Source organism: Megascapheus bottae, chromosome 6 (genome assembly GCF_031878675.1).
Source record: "Megascapheus bottae isolate mThoBot1 chromosome 6, mThoBot2.hap1, whole genome shotgun sequence".
In the NCBI taxonomy this organism is placed as follows: Eukaryota; Metazoa; Chordata; class Mammalia; order Rodentia; family Geomyidae; genus Megascapheus; species Megascapheus bottae.
The window spans coordinates 48,589,695-48,610,016 of NC_143514.1; the positions used below are offsets into that span (position 1 = coordinate 48,589,695).

General features: G+C 38.3%; 1 protein-coding gene across 2 annotated transcripts in view; it reads left to right on the top strand.

Annotated features, from left to right (window-relative positions):
- Positions 1–20,322, top strand: part of Usp24 (ubiquitin specific peptidase 24) — a 127,302-nt gene that overhangs the window by 88,242 nt on the left and 18,738 nt on the right. For both annotated transcript variants that reach the window (XM_090334752.1, XM_090334753.1), the window contains 14 exons: positions 561–686; positions 1,444–1,542; positions 2,402–2,484; positions 3,216–3,357; positions 3,792–3,911; positions 5,255–5,478; positions 6,308–6,432; positions 7,364–7,505; positions 7,999–8,149; positions 10,635–10,730; positions 11,386–11,489; positions 13,289–13,402; positions 17,367–17,463; positions 19,689–19,805. In XM_090334752.1, coding sequence (XP_090190878.1) covers positions 561–686; positions 1,444–1,542; positions 2,402–2,484; positions 3,216–3,357; positions 3,792–3,911; positions 5,255–5,478; positions 6,308–6,432; positions 7,364–7,505; positions 7,999–8,149; positions 10,635–10,730; positions 11,386–11,489; positions 13,289–13,402; positions 17,367–17,463; positions 19,689–19,805 — 1,740 coding nt within the window. The remainder of the gene's footprint in view (positions 1–560; positions 687–1,443; positions 1,543–2,401; positions 2,485–3,215; positions 3,358–3,791; positions 3,912–5,254; positions 5,479–6,307; positions 6,433–7,363; positions 7,506–7,998; positions 8,150–10,634; positions 10,731–11,385; positions 11,490–13,288; positions 13,403–17,366; positions 17,464–19,688; positions 19,806–20,322) is intronic.

Consider the following 20,322-nt stretch of genomic DNA (forward strand, 5'->3'; position numbering starts at 1 on the left):
TTTTTCTTTTTTTTTGTTTTAAACTAAGATTATTAGTATTTAAAAACATAAGGCTAGGAGTTTGGCCTAGTGGTAGAGTGCTTGCCTAGCATGCACAAAGACGGGGGTTTGATTCCTTGGTACCACACACATAGAACAAAGCCAGAAGTTGTTCTGTGGCTCAAGTGGTTGGGCTGTAGCCTTGAGAAAGCTCAAGATCAGTGCTCAGGCCCTGAGTTCAAGCCTCAGGACTGGCTTAAAAAAAAAAAAATTTGTGTAGGGGCTGCCATTAGTGCCTTATAATAATGTCATAGTTGTGACATGACAGGCAGTAATTGGAGAGCATTGCACAGATTGTATTACATTTTTCTCTTAGAAAGATTCTCAAATAATTTACTAATCAAACAGGTTTGAAGATAAGATTTATTTATAATTCCACCAGCTAGGAAATATCAAAGCTAAATTTATACAGAGCCACATAGAGTGTAACATTCTAAGAAAATCTCATGGATACCTTTGTGCATGTCTAGGTTCCCTGTGAATTAGTTAAATGTCCTAACTTACTACATTTTTTTTTTTAGTCGCTGCTTTCAGTGGATGATGACACAGACAATCCAGATGATAGCGTATTTTACCAAGTGCAGTCTCTCTTTGGGCATTTGATGGAAAGCAAGCTGCAGTATTATGTACCTGAGAACTTCTGGAAGGTGCTTCTCCCAGCAACTTTATATTAACTTAAAGATGTTAAATATTTAGTTTAGTTAGACAACATTTTTCTACAGTGATAATAGTTTTGTATCTTTTATAATTCTAGATTAATCCCATTGCTAAGAACCCATGAAAGAATTGGGAGTAAAATAAACTAGTATTTGTTTTCAAATGTTTAGAAATGTTTGGAATGTTAAGGATACTCATTCATGATTTCTAAAAATTAGCTCATCTGTTTTGACTTTCTCATGATTCCTCTTTAAAAATGTTTATTCAGAGCCAGGCACATCTATGACTTGAGGATCATGGTTTGAGGCCAGACTGGGTAGGAAAGTCTGTGAGACTTCTATTTCTAATTAATTACCAAAGACCCAGAAGTGCAGGTGTGGCTCAAGCGGTAAAGCACTAGCTTTGAGCACAGAAGTTCAGGGACAGCACCCAGGCCCTGAGTTCAAGACAGGACTTACACATACAAATATATATGTTACGATAATTCCTCTGAACCAGTACCAGTTACTTCACTTGAATTTCATTAGTTTCTAAGAGACAAACTCTTAGTTCCTTGCCCTGATACCTTAATCTATACCCTCTTGTTTCAGATACTTGGTGGTAGAACAGCATAGGTGGCTGAACACAAGTTTGTCTTCAACCTACCTAATAATAAACTTGGTTTTTAAACACATTTACATGCATTCTTTCTCTGATGTACTCAGAAATTGCTGCTTTTCTTTAAAACATGTAATTCTTACCACATAGATATTCAAAATGTGGAACAAAGAACTCTATGTGAGAGAACAGCAGGATGCATATGAATTCTTCACTAGTCTCATTGATCAAATGGATGAGTATCTGAAGGTAAGAAGTTTCACTTTCCCTTCAGCTTCCTAATTAAAGTGTGAGAACAGTGTCTTAGGGTTTGGGTTACTTAAATGTTAACAAATCAGAAATTAGTGATCTTTAACGTCAGCTATGATGCATTTCTTCTTGGTTTAAACAACATATAACATACACAAGTCAGTGGTTGGTTCTTCTTAATTCTTAATCTGTACTTCGTAGTGACAACTGTTTGTGCTTTTCTGTTCTTGCTGCCTGTCCTTTAAGGTAGTCTGGCATCAGAAATGCTCCTGTCTACAGTGAGTTGATGGCTCTTCTAGGCAATCAAAGAACTAAAAGCATCCTGGCAAGGGAGGTAGAGGGACCACATCAAAAAGTTGTTAGTGATGTTGTTTTGGAACCAAAATCCTCTCCCCTACAACACTACACACTTTTGTGATCGGTATTGTCTATTAAGATTGCCTGCTATCACTGAACAGTGACCTGTCATCAGTAGCACAGTTTATATATTTCAGGTCTTCAAAGTAATGTAAACTTACAGCATTCTGGCCATAAGCAAAAGGAAAAGATTATTGATAGTTGCTTCTAATCTCGTAATAATAGCATAAGAAGAGAGGATTCAGAATTACATGAAAAACACCTCATTTGTCAATAATTCTGACTGAACCTTCTCTTTTCCATTTACTTGATAATTTGAACTGGATCTGATGATAGGATGTTGACTTTCCACTGGTTCCTAACTGAAGCTGCCAAAATCATTATTTTATTTTGATGATTAAATTGAACTTAGTATTTCAATTTAAATAAAATGCTCTGTGAATCAGTTTGTAACTTCCAGGGACATTAACACTTTCCATTTACGCTTTTTGATTCTTGACAGAAAATGGGAAGAGACCAAATCTTTAAGAATACTTTTCAAGGTATCTATTCTGATCAGAAGATCTGTAAAGACTGTCCTCACAGGTTAGTGAAGATGTCATTGACACAAAGTATTGAAGTGTTAGCTCTGTAGTAGAACACTTGGGGACAGGGAAAGAGACACACATTTCAACATGAACTTTTTAGTAGGTTACAAGTTTTTTATTTGTTAAAAGACATAAAAGTTGGTTTCCTTTTGTGATTGCTGTTCTTAATGTACTAGGGGACATTATTTCTTTTCACTCTTTTTTTCCACTTATGGTTAATTTCATGATGTTATTGTATCTGAATTTGTATACTGGTATACTGTATACACACTTACTTGTTTATTTGATATAGGAAAGGGAAGGGGGAAACAAAATGAGTGGGAGGGGAAAGAGGAGGGAAAGGGGGACAGAAACATGAGAAGGGATATCAAGGTTCGAGAAGTAATATACTCACTGCCTGATGAATGTAACTGTAACCCCTCTGTACTTTATCCCGACAATAAAATACAATTTTAAAAAAAGACTTATAAATATAGTTCAGTGGATCTATGCATGTTTAATAAATTGAGTTTCTGTCTTTCCTTAGTAAACTTAAGAAAATATTTGTTGACATTTATAATTTTAAACATACTAAATTGTCACAACTTGATATTTTTTTATTTGTTAGTATACTTCTAAAATGTTGAGATGTGCTAATTTTATTGATCTTGAGTATTCTATGTTCCACGTTTAATGTAGTGATAATTTCAAGAACTCTACATGGATGGTTTTTGTGTTTCTCCTAATCAGATATGAGCGTGAAGAAGCTTTCATGGCTCTCAATCTAGGTGTTACTTCTTGTCAGAGTTTGGAAATTTCTTTGGACCAGTTTGTTAGAGGAGAAGTACTGGAAGGAAGTAATGCATACTACTGTGAAAAATGCAAAGAAAAGGTATTCCATTTCCTTTTAAGAAAAATGAATTTGTGGGGCCAGGAGCATGACCTAGTGATGATAGAGTGCTTTACCTAGCATGCATAAACCCTTGGGTTCAATTCCTTGGTACCCACATATACAGAGAAGGCCAGAAGTAGTATTGTCTCTCAAGTGTTAGAGCTCTAGCCTTGAGAAAGCCCAAGGACAGTTCCCAGTCCCTGAGTTCAAACCCCAGGACTGGCAAAGAATAAAAAAAGAAAAATTAATTTGCTGCTTACATTATTTCTTAGTGTAAAATCAATACTGAGCTCTGATTGCTGCTTCTACTAGATTGTATCATTACTTGTGTTACATGGGTGGGTAGGTCTTTACATTAATTACTTTGCTGTTGTGTTTTCTCTATGGAGATACTTAGTTTTTGCTTTTTTTTTTTTTTTTTTTTTTTTTTTTAGAGAATAACAGTGAAAAGGACCTGTATTAAGTCTTTACCTAGTGTGTTGGTAATTCACCTAATGAGATTCGGATTTGACTGGGAGAGTGGACGCTCTATTAAATATGATGAACAAATCCGGGTAAATTGTTCACCTTCCTGAATTTCTCATATCGATCTCACTGCTTTCTTTTTTCCAGAGGTTAATACAAAAATAGTTTGTTTTGATACAGCTTGTGTAAAACAGGTTAGGAACACCCAGCCCAAATGCAGTGTGAGGCCCTCACAATGCTTTGTGACATGTTGGGACAGAAAGGTAGATGTTTTCTTTAGGCTTCCAAGGCTGTCTGCCTGTAGTGATATGACCTTGCAAATATTGGTATAGCTTACAAATGATGTTAAAATATCCAGATGGCCCTGGGCAGAAAAAAAAGGTACCTTACTTTATTAAAGTATTTATACTGTATTTATTAAAGCAATATTACAAAATAAAAATGATCAGACAGGGGCCGGGAGCATGGCCTAGTGGTAGAGCACTTGCCTAGCATGCTCAAAGCCCTAGTTTCAGTTCCTTGGTACCGCAGTCACAGAAAAAGCCAGAAGTGGTACTGAGGCTCAAGTAGTAGAGTGCTAACTTTGAGGAAGCCCAAAGACAGTGCCCAGGCCCTGTGTTCAAGCTCCAGACTTTTTTGATTCAGCAAAAAAAGAAAAGAAAAGAAAAAAATAGTCAGGCATAGTCAAGAGACTAACATGACACACAAAGGAAAACAAGCTCCAAACTGAACAAGTCTTGAAGTGTGGTGATAAGGGCTAGGGAAGACTCAGCTAAGCTCAACAGCTTGCTATTATAGAAGATTGCCACCCTAAGCACTGGACTCCAGGTCTCAAGAGAGATCCAAGGTAATCCTGAGAAGCTGTGCCTATAATGCCTCTGGCTCATTGGGCCTTGATTTCTTCATAGAACATTTTTAATTTGGAAACCAAGGTCATTTAGTATAGAGTAGAAATTAAACGCCTGCCAAGATGACCTGAGCCTATTCTTTAGAAGAGCATTTACTTTAACTATTTAAGTGAGTAATAGAAGTAGTCCTAGGGCTTCCCTCTAGACTGTCCCAGCAGCAGACGTAGAAATGGCCTACATGCCTTCCACACTCACTGTCCCTGCTGTTTTCAGTCTGTCTGCCCATGTCAGGCTACCGTCTCAGCAGCATGATTCTGCAGCCCTTGTCTTAAAAAGTGGCTGCTAGGGAAACAGACAGATCTACCTACCACTGTAGACCTTGGTTCCTAAAAGGCATCGTAGCTAACTGTGAAGGGTAAAATCCTCTCTATAATATTTAGACCAGGGGCTACTTGTACATGTCCAGACTTGCCTGTTGGAGACGTACTTGAATTGGAGGTAGCTATTCCCTACCTAACTGAGGACAAGACTGCACCTGCTGGATATGTTCCTAGGCTAAGGTGGTCTTCTTTTGCCTTCTGCAGTTTCCCTGGATGCTAAACATGGAGCCCTACACAGTTTCAGGAATGGCTCGCCTGGATTCGTCTTCTGAAGTTGGTGAAAATGGGAGAAATATGGATCAGGGAGGTGGTGGAGGATCCCCACGAAAAAAAGTTGCCCTCACAGAAAATTATGAACTTGTTGGTGTCATTGTACACAGTGGACAGGCGCATGCCGGTCATTACTATTCCTTCATTAAGGACAGACGGTAAGGGACTTTCGTTTGTTTTCTGTATTGAAGTTTCAACACAAGGGGCTTCATGCTTGCTAGGAAAGTATTCTTAACAATGAATCTCCCCTCTAAGCCATTTTTTGTGCTAAGGTAGAGATTTACACAGCTAGGCCAAAATTATTTTAGGCTTTCTATCATAGCTAGGCTGACAGACACATATCACCAGGCCCTGCTATTGGTTGAAGTGGGGAGGTCTCCCTGCTATTGGTTGAAGTAGGGAGGTCTTCTGTATTCTAAACCTCTCCAAACTGTTGTCCTCCCAGTTTTAGTCTCCCAGGTAGATGTGGGGTAGGGGAAGGTGGGGGGAGGTGGTATGTGGATGTGTGAGTATGGTTCATGTGTTCTTCACTGCAGTCTGAACTATTGACCTCTCACTCAACTTCAGCTTTTTCACTCATGGCTGGCACTCTCCCCTTAAGCCACACATCCACTTAGGCTTTTTGCCACTTCATTGATAAAAAGATTCTAGTAAATTACTTTTCCTCAGTTTAGCTTCAGATTGTAGCATAAGCAGGCCATCAGCATTCTACTGCTAAGGTTTTCTTAAGGTAGCCCTTGCTTGTTCTCTGCCTTCCCTCTTCCTTCTCCTACTCCAGTTACCATTGATGCAAAGAAACTGTTAAGTTGAATTTGTAAAGCTCCTGCCCCTTCAATTTGCAAAGTTGTTTTAGAAGTTAAAATTGTAACTGCTATGTTTTTTTTTCTTAGCTATTATTTGTTTTATTTTTAGACAATACATAGAGATAAAGGTAGGAGATGAGGGTGTTTTTAACCTTTAAATAACTGTCTAATCTCTGGGCTCTAGGGGCTGTGGTAAAGGAAAGTGGTATAAATTTAATGACACAGTTATAGAAGAATTTGATCTAAATGATGAGACTTTGGAGTATGAATGCTTTGGAGGAGAATATAGACCTAAAGTGTATGATCAAAGTAAGTGTAATAATGCTTTTCTAGCTATAGTATCACAAAAGTGAAAATATATTCTTCAAGCAACTTATCAAAAGTTTTTAAAAATGGGAAGAACAATAGAAGATCTGACATTGATTAAGATGTATTATCCTTATAGCCTGACTTACAAAATTGAAACCACTTTGTATAATTAGCATTTTTAAAATTATTTCTAGAGACGAAATACATCGGGGAGAAACTCTTAAGTAAAACATTCAACCTTAAGTCTCACAAGAAGTACTTGCCTACTCAAATGCCTGTTTCCTTTATACTAACACAAAAATATGATTATTAAAGAAGACATTTCTAGTACTGGGCTTTAAAAATCTGACTTATTATGTGTTATAATCTGGTAGTTTTTCCCTCTACAGCCCCACCCCCAGGGGGAAATAGTATGAGAAAAGGACTTACTTTAAAATCATTTTGCAGAGGCCTTAGCATCTCTGAAGCTTAAGTTTGAAATATTTTCAGTGACATTTCTGAAGCCACAGTCCTGTGTCTAATAGTGGTAACCCGGGGGGTGGGGGGGAGCTGAATATTAGCATGTCCTAGGTTTGACTGTCTTTGCCAGAATTATCAAATGATAATTGTGGTTCAGTTATTGTTCTACTCTGTGCCATAGCACACATGTTGAAATGTTGCTTGCCTTTTGCTTAAATTTAGACTTGTAGGGGTGTTTGCCTTCCCCTCCTCCACCACGCTGCTCTGTTTTACCTCCAGTGTAAGTGATCTGGTCCAGTGCAGCAACTAAAATACGGTCCCTTCACACAACACGTGTTTCTCTGAGATCCACATTGTATTTACATTTTGTATTTAACAAATTTAGTCAATTCATTTGTTGAGTATATAGGTCCTTTGTTTAGGCTATATTTTTATTTACGAAGATTTCTTTGTTAATATTGTTGTCAAATAGCAAACCCATATACTGATGTACGTCGAAGGTACTGGAATGCCTATATGCTCTTCTACCAAAGGGTGTCTGATCAAAACTCACCAGTATTACCAAAGAAAAGTCGAGTAAGCGTTGTAAGGCAGGAAGCTGAGGATCTCTCTCTGTAAGTTTCTTTTTCATATAAGTTGCTGCATAATTCATAGTACTGTGATCTTTGATACTTTATCATTGGGATTTAAAGATAATTAGATAACTTAAAAAGAAATTCTAAAAAGTATTTGGAAAAGAAAAAAATGTATTTTTTTCCCTCAAGGCGCCCAGGACATTATTTTCCTAGAAGGAGTTATTTTGTGTTTAGAAAACTGCGTATTTAAGTTATTTCATTCTGTAATTGAGATTTTTTTCTTCAATGTAAAATAACAATTTTTTAAACATTTTGGCAACATTTACTACTTGTACTTTCTGTCAGAGCATAGAACTGTGCCAGCACTCTTAGAAAGTTGTTTTGTCAGTGAGTTTAATTTGCCTTTTTAATACACTAGATGAGGAAAATAAACAGTTTATGTTTCAATCTAGTATTCTGCTTATGATGACAAATGATAATGATTGCTGCAACACAACTTCATATTAAACGGTTCTCCAATTTGGTCTCTCAGATCAGCACCTTCTTCCCCAGAGATTTCACCTCAGTCATCTCCTAGGCCGCATCGGCCTAATAATGACCGGCTCTCCATTCTCACCAAGCTGGTAAAAAAAGGTGAAAAGAAAGGACTATTTGTGGAGAAAATGCCTGCTCGAATATACCAGGTAAGAACTATGTAAATAGTTACCAGGTAGGAACTGTGTGAATAATTTGAAGGAGAAAATCCAGATAAACATCAGTTTACCTTGTAAATCCAGAGACTTCTTGACTTGCACTCTTGTGATACTTCATCCCCTACTTGTACAAATGACAAGTGATGGTCATTATTACTGATATCTGTTCTGTGCTACACACGTAAAACTAGTCTTTTAACCTCCCCCCCCCCCCCCTCTCTTTCTCTTCTTTCTTTTTTGGCCAGTCCTGGGGCTTCAACTCAGGGCCTGGCAACTATCCCTGAGCTTCTTTTACTCAAGGCCTACACTCTGCCACTTGAGCCACTGCACCACTTCTGGCTTTTTCTGTTTATGTGGTATTGAGGAATTCAACACATGGTTTCAATGCATGCTAGACAAACACTCTGCCACTAAGCCATGTTCCTAGCCCCAAGTTTTCTAATTCATAAAGGGATAGGAATGACCTTTAGGCAAGGCCTGGTGGCTCTTCCCTGTAATCTCAATTACTTAAAGAGGCAAAGATGAGACAATCTTAAGGCTAGCCTGTCACAAAGTTAGTAAGAATCCCATCTTAACCACCAACTAGGTATGGTGGTGTAAATACATATTCCTAGCTACATGGAAGTGTAGGTAGGAGAACTGCAGTCTGAGGCCGGACACTGGCAAACCCTTGAGATCTTGACTGCAAAAATAACAAAGTCAAGGGGCCATGAGTTTGGCCTAGTGGTAGAGTGCTTACCAAGCATGCATGAAGACCCAGTTTCAATTCCTTGGTACCACATACATAGAAAAAAGCCAGAAGTGGTGCTAAGGCTCACGTGGTAGAGCTCTAGCCTTGGGAATGTCCAAGGACAGTGCTCAGACCCTGAACTCAAGCCCAGGACTGGCAAAAAAAACTAAATCAAAAAGAAAGAGGCTAATAAGCTCGTGGCTCAGGTGGTAAAGTAACTGTCAAATATGAAGCCCTGAGTGTAAACCTTAGCACTTCCAATGGTATGGGGGAAAAAAAAGAAGGAAAAAAGAATTTGTAGAGTAGTATATTTTATTTCTATTTTCCTAATGGAAAAACTTAAGTCTCAGAAAAAGAAATGGCCTGCCAGAATCACAGAACAAAGATTTAAACTCAGGACTGTCTACTTACTCAGTCCAAATTTTTCAAGCTATATAACTCAACCAAAATTAGAGATTTAAAAAGATGTGAAGTCTTTTGTTAAGAAAGAATTGAGGCCGGGCACTGGTGACTCACACTTAAAAAATCCCTGCTACTGAGAAGGCCAAGATCTAAGGATCACAGTTCAAAACCACCCTGAGCAGGAAAGCTCATCAGACTCTCATCTCTAATCCCAAAAAGCTGGAAGTAGAGTAATGGCTCAAGTAATAATAGAGGGCTAGTCCTGATCAAAAGTAGCTCAGAAACAATGCTCCGGTCCTGAGTTCAAACCCCAGGCACAATAAAGAAAATAGAAAGAAGCTGGGTGCGGTGGCTCACTCCTGTAATCCCAATTACTCAGGAGGCTGAGATCTGAAGATCGCTGTTCAAAGCCAGCCCAGCAACTAAAGATGAAGAGACTTTTATCTCCAGTTAACCACTAGAAAACCTGAAATGGTGCTGTGGCTCAAGAGGGTAGGGTGGTAGCCTTGAGCTGAAGAGCTCAGGGATAGCGCCCAGGCCCGAAGTTCAAGTCCCATGACCTACAGAAGAAAAGAAAACAGAAAGAAAAAATAAAATTAATTGAGCCATTTAAAACAGACAGGGAGGCGTGGAGTTACTTGTACTTGGGTAAACTGTCCTTTCCTGCCCAGAATTTTAGCTCAGAATCTCTTTAGTCTTTGCATAGTGGCCCCCTGAATTCCCCAAAGGTTTGTCTTTTTACAGTGTCTTGTATTTTTATTATATATATATATATATACATTTAAGAGAAAGAAATTATTCCTTAATTTCTTTATAGCAAAAATGATGGGGGGAAGAGGGAGGAAAATAGGGACAAAAACATGAGAAGGGATAATCAATGTGTGAGAAGTAATGTATCTACTATCTGGCGAATGTAATACTTTGCCCTGACAATTAAAAAAAAAATAAAAAATGGTAGGAGGGCTGGGAGTATAGCCTAGTAGTAGAGTGCTCACCTTGCATGCACAAAGCCCTGGGTTCAATTTCTCAGCACCATATACACAGAAAAGACCAAAAGTGGCACTGTGGCTCAAGTGGCAGAGCATTTGAGCAAAAAGGGGTCCAAGGAGAGTACCCAGGCCCTGAGTTCAGGCCCCAGGTCGGGGAAAAAAAAAAAAAAGATGGGAAAGTTTATTAGTAGGAAAGGAATACACTGTTAGTAGACTGAAATAATCATCTCTAGAGGAAGAATGACCAAATTATAACCCATATTACCTCTTACATAACCAGTTCACTAGAGCTATCTTCCATGAATTGAATACTTTACCCTGTTTCTTAAAAATAATTAATGGTTTTGTTTTGTAGATGGTGAGAGATGAAAACCTCAAGTTTATGAAGAATAGAGACGTGTACAGTAGTGATTATTTCAGTTTTGTTTTGTCTTTAGCATCACTGAATGCTGTAAGTATTACTACCTTGTTACTAAAAAGAAAGCAAGTGGCACAGAAAGGTACAAAAAGGATTTCCCACAAAGGTGCCTATTGAGTCACACTGGGATATAGGCAGCCTTCAAGATGAGTATTATGGTTATAAATTAGTGGGTTTTCAGGTAGTGAATTTTTAAAGTGCTCTACTTTGAGGTGGAGTAGTTAGGGTAGATGTTGATGGTTAATGACCTTTATGAAGACATATTAATGATTTATAATCATTTATTCCTCAAAATTAACTTCCCACTATTTTTTGTTTTTCAATTATCATTGTTATTTACAAAAAAGAAAACATTCCTAAACTCTTGATTGCTTAATATCCTAATGAATGCTCTAAAGACTATTTGAAGAGGACTTCATTTTAAAAAATGAAAATGTTGCTCCTCTCTCACATCTTAGAGGCGGCCCTGACCGGTCAGTATGGTTCTCGACGCTAGGCGCAGAATAAAGCTTAACTTACAAATTCAAAAAAAAAAAATGAAAATGTTGCCACTTTCTAAAAATTTCCATGTGCTATAATTTCTGTGATTAATGCTCTAGATTTTAAAAAAAAATTAACCTTGTCATGTGATTTCAGTTCAAAGTAAATTGTAATAATCTACCAAACTATTCTTTTTCCTCCCTCTCAGACTAAATTAAAGCACCCATATTATCCTTGTATGGCAAAGGTGAGCTTGCAGCTTGCCATTCAGTTCCTTTTTCAAACTTACCTACGGACAAAGAAAAAACTCAGGTGAGAGTGATGAGTCTGTTGTGATAAAAGGCACTGGTTAACTGAGTTAGGGGTGAGTTTATAAATTCAGATGACCAAATGAAACATGGTGTTAGCAAGTGTTCAGTCTAATGGAAAAGATAGATGAAAATGAAAAACTGGTTATAAATTGACTATGATTTTGGCAACTGCAAAATCATATCTAGATAGTAAGACAAGAATAGACTTTAAAAACATTGATTTCCTCAGAGAGTTAAAAGTAGAAAAGGGACTGTTCTAACAATCCAAGCAGCAGACAAGACATGCCTAAGGTGCCATAACTGACTAGCAAGCTGCCTTTTCTAGTACTTGTAAGGGACTCCTTAAGTTGGTATGGAGTATCTAAGTAGGACATTTGGGATTTACTTAGTTGGATATCCTGGAGAGGCTTTGAACCAAGATGTTTGTTCAGAGTGATGTCATGGGAACTAGATATCAGTTACTTCTTACATATGATTCGCTTCTATCTCTAGCACCTAGTATACAACAGGCTGTGGGAAAGTAGTTATTCACTAGGGTGAAGAGTAAAGAACGTTGATGCCAGGTGCGGTGGCTCACTCCTGTAATCCTAACTACTCAGGAGGCTGAGATCTGAGGATCAAGGTTCAAAGCAAACCCAGGCACTAAAGTCCCTGAGACTTTTATCTCCAATTACCCACTATAAAACCGGAAACCTTGAGACACAGCTCAAGGGTAGGGTAGTAGCCTTGAGCTGAAGAGCTTAGGGTTAAGTGCCCAGGCCCAGAGTTCAAGCCCCATAACCTTCAGTTAACCACCAAAAAGCCGGAAGTGGAGCTGTGGCTCAAGTGATAGTAAGCTACTCTTGAGCAAAAAAGCTCAGGGACAAGGACCAGGGACTGAGTTCAAGCCCCAGGACCAGCACACACACACACAAAAAGAAGAAACAGAAAAAGAAGAAAGATGCTGGTGGTTTATGCCCAGCTTCTCTAGAGGCTGAGATATGAGAATCCAAGTTCATTTGAGTCTTATCTCCACTTAACCAGAAAAAAAAAAAAATGGAGGTATCCTTCAGGTAGTAGAGCACCAGCCTTGAGCAAAAAAGCCAAGGGACAGTGCCCTGATCCTGAGTTCAAGTGTCAGTTGAAAAAATAAATGAAGCATGTAGTCTTCTTTTAAAGTCTGTAGGATTCATTAGGCAAATGTTTAGGTGTCACTGTTATATGTAATAGTATGTAACATGTCTATATGTTACATTCTATTTCCATTTTGTTTCCTGTCACCATTTGGGGGCTCTGGAATAGTGTGAGATCATGGGTAGAGTTATGATACAGCCATGGTACCTTTTCCTGCCAAAAGATTTTGTTCCATAAAGTAGAACATTAAAGGCTATAGCAATGAAGCATGAAAATACTACATACAAATTGAAATATGAATATATTTGAACAAAGTATATTTCAATGTATAAATATAAATGTTTTAACATATGCAAATGTGTATAAATATATCTGAATAGCAACCTTTTTTGCAACTGAAGGTTTTTGTGCAGTTACTGGGGCTTGAACTCAGGACCTAAGAGTTATCTCAACTTTTTCTCAAGACTGGCACTCTGCCAATCTAAAGCTCCTTTAATATATTTTTATCTGGGGAGAGAAGAGTTACATGAGAAGTAACCAGAGCAGGAGAGTCCACTGAGCCATGTTAATGTAGTCAGTGAATGTTTAGCTTACCCTCCACCTCATTTACTAGAGATAGATAGAAGTGACACTGGGGTTATTTGCTGGAGATAAACACTGCTTTTTGCTTTTTTTTTTTTTTTAAAGGGTTGATACTGAAGAATGGATTGCTACTATTGAAGCGTTACTTTCAAAAAGTTTTGATGCTTGTCAATGGCTGGTTGAATATTTTATTAGCTCTGAAGGACGAGAATTAATAAAGTAAGTATTGAGATCTTTTCGTTAAAAGAAATTTGTGTCTCTTATGATTAAAAATAAGGAGGTTGTTTTTCTACTTGAAATCAGTTTTCTTATTGGAGTCCATTTTAAACGCTAAGACAGTATGAAGGTTATTTAAGCCAGTCTCACATCATCTCTGTTGGACTAGACTAGCAAAGATTCACAGACTGCAGGGATTGTATGTATGATGATGTCCTCCTGGCAAGTGGACGTCCCCTGAGGCTCAATTTGGCTTAGAGGAGTGTTCAGGTCCCTTCCCTTGGAGACCCACAGTCTGGTAGCAAATAATAGTAAACAAACTGAAATTACGAAACAGTTTACTTCCTGTTTAACTGTTTAGACTCTGGCTAAAAAGTTATTTTGCAACAATTAACCAACATTTACCTATACACTTAATCTTACCTATACACTTAATATTCCCCTCCATCCCTTCCCTCCTCCACCTCCCCTGCCATGGAACTTGAACTCTGTGGCTGGGCACTATTCCTGATCTCTTCAGCTCAAAGTAGCACTCTACCACTTGGGCAACAGCAGCAGCTCCTATACTTGATATTTTAAAAAAATAATTTGCCTTTTTTACTCCAGTCACTGATTGCATGATGTGTCAAGCTTATCACATCAAGCCTATAATATCCCTGGGGAGTTCAGCATTATGGGGACCCAGCAAATACTTTCAGTATGGGTGAGACAGTGTTCTTTCTCCTTTATCACCCTTTCCTCTGCCTCAGTCCTCAAACTTTCCACATCAGCTCACTACTATACAGTTCTTTGAAATAACTGTTTGTCATCCTTTTGGAATTTACCATAAACATAAACTTTCATCCAATTTTTTAGTTTTGTTCCAGATATCTTTCCAGGAGGTTCCTGAGTATTGTTTAGGTGTTGGATTGTCATAGAAAGTGTGCTTGAGGCCGGGAGTTTGGCCTAGTGGTTAAGGTGCTTGCCTAGCATGCACAAAGACCCGGGTTCGATTCCTTGGTACCACATACATACAAAAAAGCTGGAAGTGGTGCTGAGGCTCAAGTGGTAGAGCTCCAGTCTTGAGAAAGTCCAAGGACAGTGCTCAGGCCCTGAGCTGAAGCCCAGGACTGGCAAAAAACAAAAACAAAAAAAAAACACAACAACAAAAAAAAAAAGAAAGTGTGCTTGACCTTGAATACTCCTGAGAAACTATCTTCTTTTATTGACATATTATGGTCTCTCAATATTTCTGATGGTCAGGATACCAGTGAATTATCTAATAATTTTATGAGGACTAAGTACTTATCACTGTAAAATGTTATGGATTCATATGTTTAATGAATTAGTATTTTTTCTCTGTTTACATCTTATTCTACAACTTTGAAGATGGTTTAGGATGTCATAGTTATAAATAAAAACTACATATATTCTGTACAGGTTGTATAGCTTTTATCTAAAGTTCTTAGGACTAGAGGGCCTCAGAATTGTTTTGTATTTTAGAATGTTTGGATACATAGAGGTGTCCTGGGGATGGGACCCAAGTCTAAATATAAATTTACTTTGTTTCATAAACACCTTAGACACACAACCTGAGGGTAACTTTATACAATATTGTTAATTATTTTGTGCATGAAACAGTTTCATGGTGTGGTATTTTCTAGTTGTGGTATCGTGTTTTTCTTTTTTAACATTATGATTTTGATATGGTCAGCCTGTTCTAATATCTGTAACTGAAGACTAACATCTCCACCTAGTTCTTTCTTTCTTTTTTTCTTAATTTTCTTTTTTATTTTCCCAGTCCTAGGGCTTTAACTCAGGGGCTAGATACTGTCCTTGAGCCTGTTTGTGCTCAAGAATAGTGTTCTGTCGCTTGAGCCACAGCGCCGTTTCCAGCCTTTTCTGTGTAGTTTATTGGAGATAAAGGTCTCACAGGCTTTCCTGCCTGGACTGGCTTTGAACTGTGTGATCCTCAGATCTTAGTTTCTTAAGTAGTTAGGATTACAGTATGAGCCACCAAATCTGGCCATGTACCTCTTTTTTTTTTTTATTTTTTTTTTTTTTTGCCAATTTTGGGCTTGAGCTCAGGGCCTGAGCACTGTCCTTGGACTTTCTCAAGGTTAGAGCTCTACCACTTGAGCCTCAGCACCATTTCTGGCTTTTTTTTTTTTCTATGTATGTGGTAGCGAGGAATCGAACATGGGTCTTCATGGATGCTAGGCAAGCACTCTACCACTAGGCCAAACTCCCGGCCCCCATGTACCTCTTTTTATGGGCAGCTTTCTAAGTATAGATTTTTGGATGTTTATTGTTTGTTTTGTGTTAGTCCAGGGCTTTAACTCAGTGTCTGAGCACACTGTCCCTGAGCTTTTGTGAAGACTAGCAGTCTACCTTTTGAGTCACAGACAACTACTGGCTTTTTTGTTGTTAGTTGTAAAGAAGAGTCTCTTAGAGGCTTAGTGTTGGTGGCTCATGTCTATAAGAATCTTAGCTACTCGGGAGGCTGAGATCTGAGAAAAGCAGTTCAAAGCCAGCCCACGCAGTAAAGTCCATGAAACTCTTTTCTCCAGTTTACCACCAGAGCTCTATCCTTGAGCAGAAAGAGCTCAGAGACCGTACCCTGGCCCTGAGTTCAACCCCCTGACTGACAAAAACTCTCATAAACTTTCCTACCCAGGCTGGCTTTAAAACAAGATCTTCAATACTCAACCTCATGAGTAGCTAGAATAATAGGTGAGGTCCACTGGTGCCCAGCTCTAAGTGTAGTTGTTATAAAATACTCAATTCATAGTAACCATTGCAAATTTATCTAAAGGAATTAAAACTGCTAACATGATGGATGCACTGTTGGGTCTTTTGAAAGCTTTTCCTGATGAATATTCTGAAACATACACAAATGTGAACAGAAGAAAGAATTCTCACATACACCCATCCCCAGCTTAAACTGTCAGTGTTCATTGTCATTTACCTGTACCAATTTTCTGACACATACCACATAGGTCATTTTCTTCTATTTTAAGTAAAATTTTTTAAAAAGTAATAGCCTTTTTTTTGGGGGGGGGCGGTCATTAGGGCTTGAACTCTGGGCCTGGGCATTGTCCCTGAGCTCTTCAGCTCAAGGCTAGCACTCTACCACTGGAGCCACACAGCACCACCACCACTTGTTTTCTGGTGGTTAATTGGAGATAAGAGTCGTAGGCTGACTTTGAACCACAATCCCCAGATCTCAGCCTCCTGAATAGCTAGGATTATCAGCGTGAGCCAGCAGAGCCCAGCAAGTAGCCATTTTTTAATTACCACAACAAACAAAAGTAATACTCCTCTCATACCATCATCTTAAATCCCCACCCACATTCATATTTCCACAAAACATCTTAGAAATACTATTTTACCATTGATTTGTATAGACCCAGACCCAGTCCCAGCAAGGTCCACACATGTGCCTTTGTTTTATATGTCTCTTAAGAGTCTTAGTTTTCAATACATGCTGTGATGCCTCATCCCCCTCACCTCTGCACTGTCTTCATTTTGCCATTTACTTTGGGGAGACTCGCCAGCCATTTGCCTATAAGAATTACCTACATCCAGAATCTATTTACATTTTTGTGGTGTCTCTTGTGTGCACTTTCATGCACACTCTCTAGTAGTTTATCTTCCCAAAAGAGTTGACCTGGTTCTTGCTGAATGCCGCTGCTAAAGATTACCAGAGTGCTAAAGCTTGTTATAGTTCAAAGATTCTTACAGTTGCCATTTAGCATCCTAGTGGGTTTTGAGCAGAGTGGTTCCATGCAGTGTTAAGGGGGTATAGAGTGAGCTGTAGTAAGGTAGCTTCAGGAACCCCCACTTGTCTATGAGTGCTTAAGTTCTCCAGATGAATAAGCACCTTGTGTTCATTTTGCTTATTGGCTATATTAAATAGGAACTGTGTTGGGCAGATTGGGGTTATGTAATTCCACCCTTTATTACATCTTATTTCTCCTTATTTTAGAATTTTCTTGTTAGAATGTAGCGTGAGAGAAGTGAGAGTTGCTGTGGCCACCATTCTGGAGAAGACCTTAGACAGTGCCTTGTTTTATCAGGATAAGGTCAGTAACGCTTTGAAGTTTTCATTTATGCATTCTATTTTTGCCAAATGTTCTCAGTATACCCAATAAAAAAGAGATCCTAGAATTGGAGGCTTGGCATTTTGTATGTGACAAGAATGTTCTGTAATGATTTTTCTGATAATATATCAGGGCAGAAGGCATTCATTCTGTCCCTTCCTCCTCATGTTCTGGAAAGCAAAATGTGCTAGGGGTTCAGATTCGCTTTCTGTCTGCTTCAATATTTTCTCTCTAGAACACTACTGTTTACAGCCCACACAAGAGTTTTTGTTAGATCTCTCTGAACAGAGACTAATATGTTGAGCCACCCCTGGCTTTATCTTTCCTCATAAGCTTTATCCCCATCAAACTTGCTGTTGGCAACAAATCAAATAGTGCCACTCATTCAAGGACACTGCCATTAGTAATTCCTTCTTGGGTCTCTTGTTATTTCCCAAACCTTTGTTTCTCTGCTTCTGAATTTTTTTTTCTTCACCCTATTTTCTACAATGTATTTTCTGGTTCACAGTGCCACATACATGTGTTAAAACAAGCTATGACATTTATTCTCACTCTCAGTCCCCAAAGTGTCAGGAAAATAAATGGCATACGTTGCAAATATGAATATTCAATCTGTCCTAAGAAGTACAGCAATTATTCCCCAAGTTTGCTGTTTCAAACAGCTGGCACTACATGGAAAACTTTGAAAAATGTTATTTGCAGAACACATTGGCTCCTCACAAACATTGGCTGGATACAGAGTGTTTCAGTGAACTAAATACAAATTCTAGGAATTGCTTCAACTTCAAATATGGCTTTGCTTGTATGTAGCCTTGATCCTGTCCTTTTAGGAGAACATTCCAGCTGCAGTGCCTAGTACTTAGGCACTTAATTCCCTTAGCACTGTGTGCACTGTTAGACCAGACAAATTCAAGAGCTTTGTTCATTCCAAAATGAACATGCCAAAATAGGCCCTTTAGCAGGAAAGTTCTGTCTCAGTTCCAGGAATCATCAAGAAGTTTGGTGTACTGTAAAGCAGTTTTCCATTAACATAAGTATCAGAATCATTCAAACAAAACCTTAACCTGGATACAGAATATCTAAAGTTGGTTATTGGAAATTGCTTCAGACTTTGAATAGCATTTCCCTAAGACACCCTATAGAAGTTTCCTAAGATGCCTCAAGAATCCTTAACATAAAAACTCTCTTGCTATGCTTCTTCATCCCCTTTGCTAACCAACCAAAGGAAAAAAGGAAGGATTAGAATTAGTGCAGCCTTGCTATTGGCCATAGCATCTACCAGCCTCTTAGGCAGAAGAGCCAATTAGTGGACAGGGAAGGTGGTGAAAAATACAAGCTTGGAAGCCAGTTGCCTGAGTAAATTCTGATACCCACCTCAATCATATTGTTTATTTTTATTTCTCCCTATAGTAAAAATGATGGCTCTCCCTTTATATATATTATATATATTCCAAAGTACTTTGAAAATGAAGTGCTATTTAGATGCTAAATTTTACCATTTTTATAATGAGTGTGACAGGACAGATGGAAGTCTGAATGCCACCTTCAGAAGCTAATAAGAGTAGTAAGCCTGGTCCTAATACATCACTGAGGGATTTCTAGGGAGTTGTCCAAAAAACATTTTGGGTGGGAGGGAAAGAAGAAGCAATGTCATAACCAGAAATGGTTTCTAAACAAATAAAATGTTTTTCAAAGCTTTCCATGAGGCGTCAGCGGGCTTTCAAGTAAGTTCCCAGTTGAGTCAGTATTGCCGTTGTCATCCTGTCAGGCTGTTGCTTTCCATGCACTCCATTGGCTTGATTTCTAGCCTCTCTGCCTGTGTCTGTGTTTTATTCTTTGCATCTGTGACTATGTGAAGAAGTAGTCTAGTGGAGGGAGGGATTCAGAAATAGGAGCTCCTGAACATGTCACCTTTTTTTAGACACAGATAAAATTGACTAAAGAAGATGTCACTTCTAGGTAATAAGAACATGCCTTTGAGGAAATGAAACTAGGTTTTCCTTTAGTCCTTGATTATACCAATCTTTTCCTGAAAGGTAAAACTGGTGATTCTGTTTTTACTTTCCAAAGCATAAATCCATCTTAATCTGACTGAATTGTATCAGTTTCCTTCTGTTAAGGTGGTTTACATGAAAGTAATCCTGTTACAAATGTGTCTTCTTTTTTTTCCTTTCTCTTTTTTGTAATTTCCTTTTTCCTGGAACCAGTTAAAAAGCCTTCATCAGTTACTGGAAGTACTGCTTGCTCTTTTGGATAAAGATGTCCCAGAGAATTGTAAAAACTGTGCTCAGTATTTTTTCCTGTTCAACACTTTTGTACAAAAGGTAATTTTTTTTAAAATAATACTCCCTTAGTACAAAAAGTTTGTTATCTGGGCTGGGAGTTTGGCCTAGTGGTAGAGTGCTTGCCTAATATGCACAAAGCCCTAGGTTTGATTCCACAGTACCACATACACAGAAAAAGCTGGAAGTGACACTGTGGCTCAAGTAGCAGAGCACTGGCCTTGAGCAAAGTGTCCAACGACAGTACTCAGGCCCTGAGTTCAAGGGCCAGGACTGGCAAAAAAAAAAAAAAAGGTTATGATCTGAAGAAATTTTATGCATGGAAAAATTAGACTCATCAATATAATCTCTATGATGTGTTTTGTGGTTCTTAAAAAATCTAAATTTGAGGTTTCATATCACTTACAGAACTCTGATAAAGGTAACTGTAGTTACTCACTGGTGTGGTTAACTCTAATAGCTCTCATGAACCAATGTGAGGCTTAAGATATATTTTTTTTTATTTATTATTTTTCTTGCTGCTCCTGGCCCTTGAACTCTAGGCCTGTGTACTATCCCT